General features: G+C 34.3%; 4 protein-coding genes across 6 annotated transcripts; 2 read left to right on the forward strand and 2 right to left on the reverse strand.

The window, feature by feature from the left end:
* Positions 1 to 5,727: 5,727 nt before the first annotated feature.
* On the reverse strand, positions 5,728 to 9,166 carry LOC104714610 (vacuolar-processing enzyme beta-isozyme). Its single transcript, XM_010432039.3, has 9 exons — positions 8,534 to 9,166; positions 8,016 to 8,180; positions 7,374 to 7,530; positions 7,165 to 7,250; positions 6,875 to 7,074; positions 6,746 to 6,794; positions 6,454 to 6,663; positions 6,151 to 6,351; positions 5,728 to 6,077 (listed from the first exon to the last, which is right to left on the reverse strand). The coding sequence occupies exons 1-9, from the start codon at positions 8,738 to 8,740 to the stop codon at positions 5,889 to 5,891; spliced, it is 1,464 nt and encodes a 487-aa protein (XP_010430341.1). The 5' UTR covers positions 8,741 to 9,166; the 3' UTR covers positions 5,728 to 5,888.
* A 271-nt stretch (positions 9,167 to 9,437) lies between these two features.
* On the forward strand, positions 9,438 to 11,118 carry LOC104714611 (uncharacterized). The gene has a single exon (XM_019229683.2). The coding sequence runs from the start codon at positions 9,533 to 9,535 to the stop codon at positions 11,000 to 11,002; it is 1,470 nt and encodes a 489-aa protein (XP_019085228.1). The 5' UTR covers positions 9,438 to 9,532; the 3' UTR covers positions 11,003 to 11,118.
* LOC104714612 (uncharacterized) lies at positions 10,992 to 12,569 on the reverse strand. The gene is made up of 2 exons (XM_010432041.3): positions 12,406 to 12,569; positions 10,992 to 12,104 (listed from the first exon to the last, which is right to left on the reverse strand). Exon 2 carries the CDS (start codon positions 12,068 to 12,070, stop codon positions 11,156 to 11,158), a length of 915 nt encoding a protein of 304 aa, XP_010430343.1. The 5' UTR covers positions 12,071 to 12,104; positions 12,406 to 12,569; the 3' UTR covers positions 10,992 to 11,155.
* A 107-nt stretch (positions 12,570 to 12,676) lies between these two features.
* On the forward strand, positions 12,677 to 14,087 carry LOC104714613 (hsp70-Hsp90 organizing protein 2). Of its 3 annotated transcripts, XR_015566477.1 has the most exons (3): positions 12,677 to 13,166; positions 13,618 to 13,705; positions 13,809 to 14,087. XR_015566477.1 is itself a non-coding variant. In XM_010432044.3 (2 exons), exons 1-2 carry the CDS (start codon positions 12,723 to 12,725, stop codon positions 13,633 to 13,635), a joined length of 462 nt encoding a protein of 153 aa, XP_010430346.1. In that variant the 5' UTR covers positions 12,677 to 12,722; the 3' UTR covers positions 13,636 to 13,896. The 3 variants fall into 3 exon arrangements, 1 of the variants encoding a protein (XP_010430346.1); XM_010432044.3 differs by having other exon boundaries at positions 13,618 to 13,896; XR_015566476.1 differs by having other exon boundaries at positions 12,678 to 13,705.
* The last annotated feature ends 294 nt before the right edge of the window (positions 14,088 to 14,381 follow it).

The raw sequence follows: 14,381 nt of genomic DNA on the forward strand, positions 1-14,381 counted from the left end.
TTAAAAAACAAAAGTCTCTTTAAGAATATGTATGCATTTGTGTGTTCATATAATCAACTACAACGAAAATGAAAGTGGAGACATTTCTTAATTATTGTCAAAGTGCGTGTATCTTCTTGAAGACGAACCCTCTATAATATATATACTTGCAAAAAGGTCATTATTGTGCTATGTAAACTGCTGCTACATATAATATAGGGCACACATTCCTCTACTTTGAACAATTTCATTGTTTAGCAACTTCAGAAGTAAACTCATATAAACTTTCTCTATAAGACTCGGCGTATTCTAAGGTCCAGAGTAGTTTCGTAGTCTAAAATGTTAACATGAGTGTCTGAAACTTACGTATGTTCTTTTTTACTTTGCATGAGACTTAATTACCCCTCCAGTTATAATTAAGGACTAACCAAATCAATTTTTCCCTCAACTATAACTATATCCGCCTCTGAAAAATCTTACTAAAACCACAATTCTTACATTTATTCTCATGGTATTATGTGAACCAATGGTAGTGTCCAAAAACACAAACCATCAATTGCAATCATAGTGTGTATATGCTGCCACCAAATTTTAGTGATAAAAAGGTTTATTTGTCTAACTAATGGAAGCAGTGACATTACGTATTATTGATACCCTTATTGAAGCCAAAGGAAGTATCTAATTTTCTCTGAACAGAAGTTTAGCCAAATTATAGAATAACAAAAAATATATAATTCATATTAATGAGTAAAAATTAAAAAATGATAAGAAGTAGAATTTGAGCCAGTAATAGTGGAATGAAGGGCCCGCCAACAATTGGAATGAGATGACGTGGCGGGTGATGGTCCGGCGTGAGGTAGGCTTCGATCATTAATCTCACAATTTGCTGTTCCGTCATGTGGGGGTCGTCCCATCCCGTTATTACTTATCCCGTTCTTAATTATTTGTGAAATATTTTTTGAATATTACATCACACATTTTAATTGATTTTTGAAATTTAAATCATTAATATACTTATCACTTATTGCTTTCCTGTTAAAAGAACTTATATATATATAGACTTTAAGTTTCTACTTTCACCCAACTCTTTTAATTCAATAGAAGAGTTGTTCAGTATCGATCCTATGAACTACGCACTAGCATCCACGAAAAACACTGTGTAAACTTGTGGTTCAATATCAGATTTAGCGATTTAGTGATAAATTTGATGGTATCGATTTAGTGATGTTGATCGGAGTTTCCGTTTCCATGAGACCATGACCATAGTTTCAGTTTGAATGCCATGTCCTATATAATTCCCTCGCCCTGCTAGTTTTTTCAATATAACATTTGCTTAACCAAGTGTTAATGTTGTTAATTACTACAGAAATAGAAGAGAAGAAAGTTCTGTCGATTCAGGTATACTTGCCAGGGCCACAGAAAGAGCTGCCAATATAAAACTCTGTTTTTCTTATATCTTCGCTAGTCTTTGTAAATACTTACATATTTGATCAATAAATACATTAGAAAAATTTGTTGATTAGTCTCTTATGTTGTTTTCTGGTTACGATTGGAAATGTCATTAGATTATATTATATAATTTGCATATTTATAATATATTAGATTATAAGAAACATTTCAAATTAAGTTCACAAATGAAACTGATTTAAGTTGACTTGTTTATAAATTTCTGCTCTTGAGAATTGATTGACAGTTAAACTTTAACTTATAACTTAAACACTCTTTTAATTACGTTGATCCAAAAAAAAAAAACACTCTTCTTACAGAATTACATGATAGATATGTTAGTAACTAAACCAACTAATTAACAAAATACTACTGTTTTAAGATCTAAATTAGGTAAGTTATATATAGATTATAGTACAACTTTAGGTAACTTCATCAAAATTCAGGTCTGCGGCTGAAGTTTGGGACTTTAGGGCAAAGTTTGTTTTCAGCGAAATTTATTAATAAAAATTTGGAAAATTCGCATTGAGTTTTTAATAATTTATTTATTTAATTCGTATTGTTGAAACGAAAGATAGAAGTAAAGCAAAAGTAAAGTGCGTGATCCTAAAAAGTGTCATTTTTTTGTCCCAACTTATACGACATCTTCATTAAAATTTGTTTGACTGAAAATAATCAATATATACATGAATTGGAGCTTATATTTTGATATTTTGATCCAAATGTATATGAATAATCGGTTACAATATCTTTTTTTCTTGGCCACAATCGACCATATATAATTAATGTACGTCTTAATATTATCTTTATGCTGATAAATTGTTCGAGTTTAGTAAAAGTTTGACATGACAATTTTATATATACGTAATGATAAACATATATGTATACGTTTTGGTGATTTCCTATTGGCCACCTACCGTAAGTGGAACATGGAAAACTTTAGAACAACAAGACTTTGTTTTGTTTTATATAAAAGTAGCACTTGTTTGGTAAATAATCATATGCATAGTATAGTAAAAATTGGAACCAAAACAAATAATGGAAGACCCTTATGATTACTAAGTTGTAAATTTTTTTGGTACGGTATATAATTAAAAAATGTAGTATTGTATAGAATAATATTTAATTGAATATACTAACATATACATTAAAAAATACGAACGAAATATGATACTTTAATAAATGAACCGAAATAATTAAAATTTTATTTTGGTGTCAATTTTACATATAAATGATATGATCACTTTATCACTTAAAAAGTAATATCTTTTTAAATTCAGAAATATCCTAAATCCTAACACCATTTTTAGTTTTTATATATTGTTACGATTTCACTAAAAAAAATTAGAAAAGTTATTATTTATTTACATAATAATATGATACATATATTTTTTATATACATTTCATAATTAAGGCAAATTTAAATGTGATATTTGTATTAAGGTTTTTAACCCCAAATTCATTAGCTATATATATGTATCGTGTTTCAAATATATAAAGATAAATATGCACCTAATTTGCAAGTTACTGATTAGTATTTTATATATATATATTGTAATAGTTTGCTTTTAGTTACTAACTGTTTGTATGTCTTCCATAACAGGGATGAGTTCATGACATGGGAGATACGGTGCTTGCCAAAATGATCTCATAGACATTTGACTAACTCACCGCAAATTATGCATGTGCAGGTAATTTACTTATCAATAAAATTTCATTAAATTTTTACAGTTTTTATTAATTTTATTCAAATGAAATGCTTAAATTTTTACAGTTTTGGATAACAATGGGTTTTGATAATGTATTTACAGTTTTAATCAAACAACATCAAGATTCCAAAATCTTTGAATCATGATTTACAAATACTTGATCCACTAACATCAAACATATATAATGTATAATGGATTTTAAAATAATAGTATATTTTGTTTGTACTTATGTACATATTTTTACTAAAATATATAACTGAATAGCATCTCTAAAAGAAGCAAACAAAATTTATTTACTAATAGTGGTGATAGATAAATATCTTAATTAGAGATACACTTTTTAATTCTTCTCGTTTCCTCTTCCACTTACGGATTCTAGTTAATAGAAAATATCAAAAAAAATATTTTCATATAGATACTGCTGAAATCGCACGTTACCAATTAATTTACCATTTTTTGACAAACCAATTTACCATTATGAATTATATATAGTATAATATATACACATAACCGATACACACTAATATTGTATAGATTATGCACTCACATTGTTACATTTTAGAGGTTGTATTCTAGAAGAAGAATTTCCAGATATAGCTAAAGGAAGCTTTTGTACCATGAAGAGGGCCACACTTGTTAAGTCTCCCCAATTACACATGTTTGAAAAGAAAAAAAAAGTCTAAATTAAAATACATATATAGAGTTAATCATTTTAGTAAAATGTATAAAATGGACTAGACAACCAAATATACTATACATACGCATGACAAAGGTGGCAGAAGTTTGGTAATTTCACCTATATAAAATATATACTGAATGCTCAACTAGTATATCTACAATATTATTCGACGAACCGCATACTAATTATGGTCTAACTAATACTAATCAATAATATGAATGTTGAACTTCTTATTTCGTCGGCTATGCATCAGATTTTTAAAACACCGGTCCAATTGTGTAAAGGATAAGTTTCGTGTGGTGGTGGGGGGTTGGGGGATGTACGCATTTGACGTCGCATGAACCCATTTAATAAGAAAGAAGACAGAGTTCTTCATTTCGTCTCCAAAATAAATTAAAAAGACAGATCAGTTCTTCAAAATTAGAAGCCTCTTAACATTAATCATTACAGAAAAGCCCTATAATTTAGAACACGTGGAGAAGTTTGTTTCTCTTGTCAGTTTCTTGTCCGATGAGAACATAACTTATTACGTTTGAAAAGTTCGAAACAACATGCCTTTTAACAAAAAAAAAAGTTCGAAACAACATTAAAGAAAAATAGTCCATCATGCTTCATACTCCAACCCATATTCTCCATCATGCTTCATACTCCAACCCATATACGAGCTCTATATAGTTCATTGTGTAACTATACAATAGTAGACTCCAACCCATATTCGACAATACCTATGTTTTGTTAAACATGGATCTGTGAGAATCACTTAATTTTGTCTATACTATACATCATCTTATATAGTTTACACTCATGCTAATTAGAAAATTCATTAATATCGTTGATTATGCCACTTAAACAAACAAAAAAAATATTACATGGCTTTAATGGTATACTATCATACCAACTTCTAATTATTTCATGAATGACTGAGCACGAAAAAATTACAGCATATGATTGAATAGTAACTCAACACGTTCTCAGCCAATAATTCGGATTATAATTTCATGTATCACCAACTTTCTCAAAGTAACACGTAAAGGTACGTAGACCCAATGACAGATTAATAAGTATCTTAAAGCTTTAAGAAAAAAAAAAGAATCATAGGATATTAATTGGTTAAAAATTATTACATCTAAATTCAAACCTGTATTTTTTTTTTTTTTGGGGATGGGGTCAAAATACATACAGCTCAAACCTTTATCAGAACCCTACCAATGAAATTTTGTCAACAAATCAAATTTGTTAGTTTGATTATGCGTAATTAGAAAATGTCGCATTCTATTATGATTATAAGTTTTGTTTAAGTTGACTCGTTGACTATTAAAGTCAACTATATATCTAGCGCACAAAGAAAAACATATGCACACCAACCTTCATGATTTCACTGTTGGGCAGCTCAAGGCGTGATGACAAATAACTGCAGATTCAGATTTTTTTTAATATTCATTTACCTATATACTACGATTTAATTATTTATATCTAAAGTGAAATGTATAATAGAAATGGAGGATAATGATTGCATATTGGTTTGTATGTCTTCTTCGGATCAATGATGGCAGTAATTATAAGATAAAATAAAAAGGAAAGATAAATTGTGGAATTTAGAACCATATTATAGGTCTAGTGACTAGTACTTAAAGATGATAATGTTAGTGAATAAATATATATTTTTGGAGGGGATATGGGCCTATTTATCCAAAGCTAAACACTAGTGTTCAACTTCTTCTCTGTCAAATCCATTTCAGTTTATTCTTTTCTAATTCCTAGTTCCATTTCGCTAGAGAATGTTATAAATGTTGCATATCATTACATTTTAACATTTTGTAGAAAACATACTGAGACTTGAATGTCAGGTTGTAGTCCCTAATGAACCGGATGCTGATCACTATAGATTTTTTACATGTAAATGGTAACAACATATTTAACAAAAGTCTTACTAAAAAGCAAACAGTAGATAAAGAAAAGTTAGACGACCTTATTGCACCGTACGTATTTACATATACTAAACATTTCTTTTATTTTCAAACCATAGTAACATTATAACTTGAAACACTTTAAAATAAGATAAGCCTCAAAATCTCTCAGGCGCTATAGCCTAGGATTGATGGATGCAACATGTAGCGAGCTTCATTATAACCACCACATGCTGCAGCGGAAGCCTCCTCCATCAGCTCTTTTGAGACACCGTTGTTACAAACGTTTGCAAACGCTCGCATATGTTTCATCCCGTATTGTGTGAGTGATCCACAATGCGTCTCAAATACGCGTACCTAAGAAATTTCAATAACGTTATATCCAATCCTTTAAACAATAATATGAACAAAATTAAACAGGAGTGAGTACCGTTGATTTAAGACATTCCCAATCGTCGACCAAAGGCAAACCGGGTTCTCTAATTGAGTTAAGAATATTCATTGCGGGACCAAACAAAACCGTGCCTATCAGTTCGACGCTTGAGTCTAAATGCTTCCTATGCCTCGTTGTTTCAGTTAGTTCCTTCAATGTGTCATCCTTCTTCCTTGAACCATCTTCCGATGTCCGATACTAAAATCAAAGCCAATATGGTTTTAAGTAAGCTAAATCTTTGAAGTCAAATAAGAAAACCAAAAATGATAACTTCGTAACCAAAACAGTTTAGCTCATTACCATGTGCCAAAGGAATAGAAGGTCCGCGTCGCGTTGGTTAACGACTCCCACTTGTGACTTGACCAGTAATTCGTTTGGAGGGAGATTAACAGTGGCTGGATCAAACCCTTGGTATAGATAAAGCTTCTCCGACTTAAGACTATCGTTACCGTATTCCATCACATGAGAGCCAGCTGAATAGGTATTGTAGTTTGACGTCCGCATCTTCACCTACACACCAGAATAAAAAGATCCAATATATATTTCACATTTCCAAACCAACCATCATACGTAAAATAAAATTTCACAGTACCTTTTGGTATTGTTGCTTTATGGTCTCTTTCTTTAAATTGTGATTCTCACTGCATATAGAAAGACGACCACACAAAATAAACCAATGCATATGAACATAAAAGAACCTAATTATTAGATAAATGTGTACCTGTCTTCCATCCACGCGACACTATATAAATCCCCTAAGCAAGTGATATATTCAGATGGGGGTGACGGATTCATGCCAGGACAATATGTTCCGTAACTACTCTCTTGTGCATTTGAAGCCGTTGTTACGTAAATGTTCAAGTCCTTTGGCATTATCCCTTCGAATATGCTCCCGCTTTCGCACGCTTCTACGTATATAACCTGCACGACATGTTTCACAATTATTACATTTACTGTATACTTATAACAAAAGAAATAAAACACTCAACAAAATAGTTAAATTGTTATTACCATCTCTTTATATGTTCCAGAAGCATGCTTCTTCTTAAGCGTTCCAATAAAATCAGCTGCATATATGTGAGGCGTGTTTGGCATCCCTGACCAATTGATCAAATAAAAAAAATAAAACCATTATAAGCAATCGATTACAAGCCTCATAAGAAAGATGTTATCTAATCGGAAACAACACAATTAAGGTCACAAAGAGTTGATAAAATTACCAAGAACTCCGGGACCACCATGATCCGCATAATATACGAAAATGTGATCGTTGGGCTTGCTAGCAATGACCTTACCGCTTCCACCTTTAACAGCCTTTTGGTCGCCTAGAAGTACAGCATAGAAATTCGCAGCCGTAACGTTACTACCGGTATAGTCCTGAAAAAAAAAAGGATATTTCAAAAAGTAAATAACTGAACAAAGTCACAAACTATTAAAAACGGAAAACAATTAGTGGTTATAATAAATCTAAAGAGCGATACCAATCAAAGGTCCACACATAAAGTTTGGTTTACCATAGCAAATGTCCCTAGTCTCTCTATCACTATAATTGTTGTGTAGTGCCCAAGTCACCATCTCTAACACGATAGATCCAATAATATATTTAAAATTAATTAACAACCTTAATTAAGCGCCCTAGACAAAGAAGAAAGTATAATTTAAAAAATATTCTAGAGAAAAAAATCTTAAATATAAAATATTAAAATAAAGCTCTAAAACCTGATAAGACGTTAGTTGGACCGAAACATAGGTCACATCAAGACCACCGATATTAATTACGAGAAGATATTCCAATCCCAAATACAGAGTTATTGCTTGCTCGGATTAAGTTTAATAATTCATGCTAAACAAGGGATACATACCTTAGGGACTCCGGCGTAAACATCGTCGCCGTTGGGATGATTGATGAGAGTACCGGGACGAGGATTGAGTGGGTTGTTTGCGATGTCATCATACATCATAACTACTATATTCTCTTCTTGTAAACCTCCCTTTCTCAGTATTTGATACGCGTGACACACGTCAGCCTTTAACACAAAGCAACAAAACACTAGTTATCAAAATTCAAAACAAAAGCAACAAAACACTTTTAATACATAGCTTAAATCAATATAAATTTCAGAATCTTTTTCTTAAATGACAATAGATTGAGATATGGAGAAATTCACTCTAATCAATTCATAAAAAATATTATTATATAAAGAAAGTAATTAAATAAATATTTGCATGTCATAGGAATATTCTCAAGACCAAAAATAATTGTCATCAATGAATTAAATAAAGAATAATAGAATCGATTTGCTTTTTATTTTATTTTTGTTCAAAATAGAATCAATTTGTTAGGAACCAAAAATATGTGAGAAGATGTGTATATGTGTACCTGGTGTCTGTAATTCCCATATCCAGAAGAGCCTGCGACAAGAACCGCCCATCTTGTACCGATACCATCTTCGTCTTGGTCAGCCGGTTTAGCTTCCTCTGTCGGCATAAGAATCTTTGGCTCGAAACGACCGCGTGACTCGGCCCGAACCAGGAAAAGTAATAGAAGAAGAAGAAGAGCTGGTTTGAAATAGCAAGACTTAGCCATGGTAGGCACAGAGATAAAAAGAGAGAGAGAGAGAGAGGCTTTTTGAGAGAACAACTATAAAAAGCAAAGTCTGGTGTTAATAGAGCTTAGCTAATATAGTGTACTAATAATAATATATCAATGATATAAAACTGAATAAAATTTTATATCTGTTTTGTCAACAAAGTTTTGAGTTATCTAATTACAATTAAGGCCACCTGATTATACAATATAAACTTTATATTATGAAGCACTTGATTAAAGTTAGCATATGCTTTTTAAGTCGGAAAGAGCTTATTCGTTATAAATATAATTTTATAAGCTCCTCCTAGACAAGAACTAAAAGCCATAAAGATCTTTAAACCCACGTAATTTAACGCGTTAATTTTGATAATCTTTTATATTAATAAGAAAATCCAAAATATAAATTAAAATGATTGTGATGTCGACGATTGAATATTTTGGAATATTACATCTCATCTAGAAATAAAAATCAAAGTTAATTGTCAGCTTGCGACACAACAGAGAACATGCAAAATCTAACCGAGACACGTGTACACTGGTGGGCTTCACAAACGAATGTTAAATATCACCGTTACAACGACAAATAATAGAAATAATTAAATTAAAACTAAACCCGGTTCGATTACAAAACTAGTAAACCGGAATTGAACCGGTTTTTATATCTCTCGCTTTCGTCATCGTCGTCTCTATCCCTTCCTCATGGAGATTGATCCTAAAAGGGGTTTAGGGTTTTAGCCATTTCCAGAGACAGAGCTTACGAAACCAAAACGAGAGCTCAAATCAAATCAAATGCAGAGATCGATCACGATCTCAATTGCATCGAAAGCTAAGAAATTTCTCAATCTGTGTCTTCTGGAGAAATGTAACCCTGTAGTAACTAGCTGTTTCTGGGGAAGAACTTTTACTACTAAGAGGTCGTCGAGTAAAATTAGGGATCGTAATGTGAATTTAGACGATGCTATTGATGTGTTCTGTAACATGATTGAGTCTCGTCCTCTTCCTTCAATTGTTGAATTCAGTAAACTGTTGAGTCGAATCGCCAAATCGAAGAACTACGAACTTGTGATCTCTCTGTTTCGGCATATGGAGGTTTGTGGAATCGGGCATGATCTTTATACTTACAACATTGTGATTAATTCTTTGTGTCGATGCTCTCGGTTTGTTGTTGCTTTATCTGTTGTTGGGAAGATGATGAAGTGTGGTTACGAGCCCGATGTTGTCACGGTTAGTTCTTTGATTAATGGGTTTTGTCAAGGGAATAGAGTTTTTGATGCTGTATCTTTGGTTAGTAATATGGAGGAGATGGGGTGTAAACCAGATGTTGTTATCTACAATACCATCATTGATGGGTTTTGTAAAGTTAGATTGGTGAATGATGCGTTGGAGCTGTTTGAGAGGATGGAAAAAGATGGGGTTAGAGCGGATGCTGTTACGTACAACTCTCTTGTGACTGGTCTTTGTAGTTCTGGTAGATGGAGTGATGCTTCTCGCCTGTTGAGTGATATGGTAATGAGGGATGTTGTTCCTAATGTAATCACTTTCACTGCGTTGATCGATGCGTTTGTGAAAGATGGGAACTTTTTGGAGGCGGAGAAGTTGTATGAGGAGATGAGAAGAAGGTCAATAAATCCTGATGTGTTCACTTACAATTCGATGATCAATGGGCTTTGTATGCACGGTCAGGTAGATGATGCCAAAGAAATGCTTGATTTGATGGTAACAAAGGGTTGTTTCCCCGATGTAGTGACTTATAATACTCTCATAAATGGGTTCTGCAAGTCTGAGAGGGTAGATGAAGGAACTAAACTCTTCCGCGAGATGTCTCAAAGAGGATTAGTTGGCGATACTGTCACTTACAACACTATTATCCAGGGATGTTTTCAAGCTGGTAAATCAGAAGTCGCTCAAGAAATCTTCAGAAGGATGGATCCTCGTCCAAGTATTAGGACCTACAGCATTTTGTTATACGGGCTTTGTAGTAACTGGAAGGTAGAGAAAGCATTGATGCTATTCGAGAATATGCAAAAGAGTGAAATGGATCTTGATATCACTACATATAATATTGTCATTCATGGAATGTGCAAGATTGGTAATGTTGAAGATGCTTGGGATTTGTTTTGTAGCCTTGCTCTCAAAGGAGTTGAACCTGATGTTGTGTCATACACTACGATGATCTCAGGCTTTTGTAGGATACGGCAATGGGATAAAGCAGATATGTTGTATAGGAAAATGCAAGAAGATGGACTTATTCCACTATAACACATGAAACTGTATATTAATTGTAAGAAGTAGGACATACATTTTATTTGTAACGATCACATCACCATTTGTAAATTTTGTATTATTACAACAGACACACAGGAAATTTAATGTAACGTCTTTGAAACAGAGAAAAAAAAAAGAGAGAAGTTTTCAGAACATTCCTCTCCATGAATACCACTTGAGTTTAAATTGAAACAATAGTGGAGGAACACCAAGGACACCTCTTTGAATCCTCGGATCAAACACATCGAATTGTACTTTACTTAACGAATCCAGAAGAACTTGTACCGGCACAGAATGAAGCAGAACGGGTTTAGCTTCATTAGGAACCTTTCCCGCCAGTTCACGAGCTTTCAGGAGATGGGCATTGGCAACAGATGCAATATCAAACACGACATTGCATAGTCCTTCTCTTGAATCGTTATCCAGAAGGATTTCTAATCGCCCACCTTGTTTCACGAGCAACCCGTGCTTCTCAGCGAGTTTCGCAGGGATGTAACTTTGGTGACGGTTTCTGGTACAGTGGTAAGGTAATGATTTCAGTAGCAAGACAAGACCACTAGCTTTGCCAATGTGTGAAGCTGCGTGATCCGCTGTTGTTGAACTAATTCCACCAGCTTGGAGGGTGTTGTACAAAAGTGTTGATACTGTCTCTTCTGCGTATTTCTCTAGCTCCTCGATGCTCTCTGGTATATCGTCTACTTCTCTTTCCGCATCTCGGATTCTAGCTTCAACTGAGCGTTTTAGCCAAGGTCTACTGATGTTATGCTCTGATATTGCCCAAGAAAGAGCTTGTGCAGCTGGATGGTTAATGGGTTTTTTGGTGTAGAGTTTGTCAATTGCATCTTGCCACCAAAGTAAACGCATCAAGCCAATCTTGGGATCAGATGCAACATCCATGGCTCTTGCAGTTTCTACATTGAATGCTCGGAGAGCAAATGCAGCTTTACGCATCTCAGTTGGGAGTTCAAGGAGACAGAGGTAGTGATGATAGTCATAGTTTCGAACTTGCTGCACACAATAGGACAATGCTGAACGCAAACTACTCGAACCTCCTCCACTCATCAGTTTAACTCAAAGTGTGTTTCTTTATCTTCTCCTACAACCATATGAACCACAAAAACAAATCAGTTCATGCGAATCTGACAATGTCATACATATGAAAAGTCATTCAGGAATTAACACAAACACTTGGTGGACAAAGCTTTGGTATTGGTATTTAACAAACAAAATAAGAACTTTTCAACAATGCTTAACACAAAATCAAAAACCTAAGATCACAAACCTGAAATAACAAGTGAGATCACTAAAATTCACAGAAATTTTCCAATGAGTAATGTGAAATCGCTGGAAACTATAAATGTCGTCCCAATAATAACGAAATGAGAACAAAACCTTACCCAAACTTGAGTAATCCTATTCTTCAATCCAAATCAGAAAATATTATTACGGAACCAATTTATCATCTAAAATCGATCTTTTGAGTTCGACCCGATCTCTGAAACAATTGTGCCGGAGAAGTAGCGTTGGGTCAATGTATATAAATACGACGTCGTTTACAGAGGTCGGTTTATGAACTGACCGGTTTAATTATAATGCACTGTTTAATGATAAACGTGTTCAGGATAATATTAACCATAACCAAACACTCAATATATACACATACCCAAACATCTCCCTTGAAATCAAGAAGACTGCAAAAAAAAAAAAATCAACAATGGCGGACGAAGCAAAAGCTAAAGGAAACGCAGCTTTCGCCGCCGGTGACTTCGATTCCGCCGTGAATCACTTCACCGAAGCTATCAACTTAGCACCAACCAATCACATTCTCTTCTCGAACCGTTCCGCTGCTCACGCGTCGCTTCATCACTACGACGAAGCTCTCTTAGACGCGAAGAAGACTGTTGAACTCAAACCAGATTGGGGAAAAGGTTACAGCCGTATCGGTGCTGCTCACTTAGGGCTTAACCAGTTCGATGAAGCCGTGGAGGCGTACTCGAAGGGGCTTGAGATCGATCCGAGTAACCAAGGTTTGAAATCGGGTTTAGCTGATGCGTCTAGGTCACGGAAGAAACGGAAACTTGAGACGGAGTTTGGAGAAGAGAAGGAGAAGAAGAAGAAGAAAGCTCAGAGTCAAGAAGATTTAGGAGGGCAAGTTAAGGTAAGTGGTAGTGATGAGAATGTGGTAAAGGGTAAGACTTGTTTCGTGTGTAATGGGGAAGACGATTGGGTGTTGGTATGTTATAGTGAGGAATGTTCCATAGCTATTCATCAAAGCTGTGCATCTGATGAACCTGATTTTGATGAATTTGGCAATTTTTATTGTCCTTATTGTTGGTATAAGCGTGTGGTTTCCAAGTATGTTGAACTTAAAAAGAAGCTTATGGTGAAGTGACAAAGTCTATAAAAGGGATGTAGATAGAGAGACGTTAAGAGAGGAGTAGATTTGGGTTTTGATGAGGGGATGTTGTGGAGGGTTAATATTGGAGTCAGGGGATGTGCAAGATTGGTAGTATGGATGATGCTTGGGACTTGTTATATAGCCTTGTCTTCATAGGACTCGAGCCTGATGTTGTTTCAGACACTAGGATGATGATTTCAGGATTTTGTAGGAAACGCCAATGGTGTGAAGCAGACGAAATTGATGATGAGCTTGTTCCTCTATAACAGACGAAACTGTATATTGTTTGTATTAGTGTAGTAAGTTCTTTTACTTGTAACGGTCACATCTCCATTTGTAAATTTGTATTATAACTCGAAAACTCTTAGGGTTAACCACTCGAGTTTAACATTCATGTCTTAGGGTTTCTTTGTGTGAAGCTATGTGATCCGCTTTGTTGAACTATTCTAACTGCTTGGAGGGTGTTGTACAAAAGCGTGGATATTGTGCCTATTGTGTATTTTCTCTAGCTCGTCGATGCTCTATGGGATATCGTCTGCTTCTCTTTGTGCATCTCGGATTCTAGCTTCAACCGAGCGCTTTAGCCAAGGTTTACTGATGTTATATGCTCCGATATTGCCTAAGACAGAGCTTGTGTAGCTGGATGGTTTATAGTTTTTTTGGTGTAGAGTTTTTTGTCAATTGCTTCTTGCCACCAAAGTAACCGCATCAAGCCAAATCTTGGGATCAGATGCAACATTGCTTAACACCAAATCAAAAACCCAAGAATCAAACATGAATAACGAATGAGATCACTAATATTCATAACGAATGAGAAACTTTTCAATGAGTAATGTGAAATCGCTGGGAACTACAAATATCGTCCAATAATAACGAAATAAGAACAAAACTAACCAAACTGAAATACTTCTGAGGTTCTCCAGTCCGGAGAAGAAGCGTTGTCTACTTAGAGTTATTGTAGACTGACACGACGTC

Source organism: Camelina sativa, chromosome 9 (assembly GCF_030686135.1).
Source record: "Camelina sativa cultivar CO46 ecotype springtype chromosome 9, ASM3068613v1".
NCBI lineage: Eukaryota > Viridiplantae > Streptophyta > Magnoliopsida > Brassicales > Brassicaceae > Camelina > Camelina sativa.

Bases quoted from the DNA above. Each gene is read 5' to 3' on its own strand.
- LOC104714610 (XM_010432039.3), bottom strand. From the start codon at position 8,740: ATGGCTAAGTCTTGCTATTTCAAACCAGCTCTTCTTCTTCTTCTATTA. The intron at 6,352-6,453 runs GTAATGAGCTAA...CTTTGATTTTAG, and splicing joins TTCTATTCCTTTGGCACATG to TATCGGACATCGGAAGATGG. The intron at 6,078-6,150 runs GTACTCACTCCT...GAAATTTCTTAG, and splicing joins GGGAATGTCTTAAATCAACG to GTACGCGTATTTGAGACGCA.
- LOC104714611 (XM_019229683.2), top strand. From the start codon at position 9,533: ATGCAGAGATCGATCACGATCTCAATTGCATCGAAAGCTAAGAAATTT.
- LOC104714612 (XM_010432041.3), bottom strand. From the start codon at position 12,070: ATGAGTGGAGGAGGTTCGAGTAGTTTGCGTTCAGCATTGTCCTATTGT.
- LOC104714613 (XM_010432044.3), top strand. From the start codon at position 12,723: ATGGCGGACGAAGCAAAAGCTAAAGGAAACGCAGCTTTCGCCGCCGGT.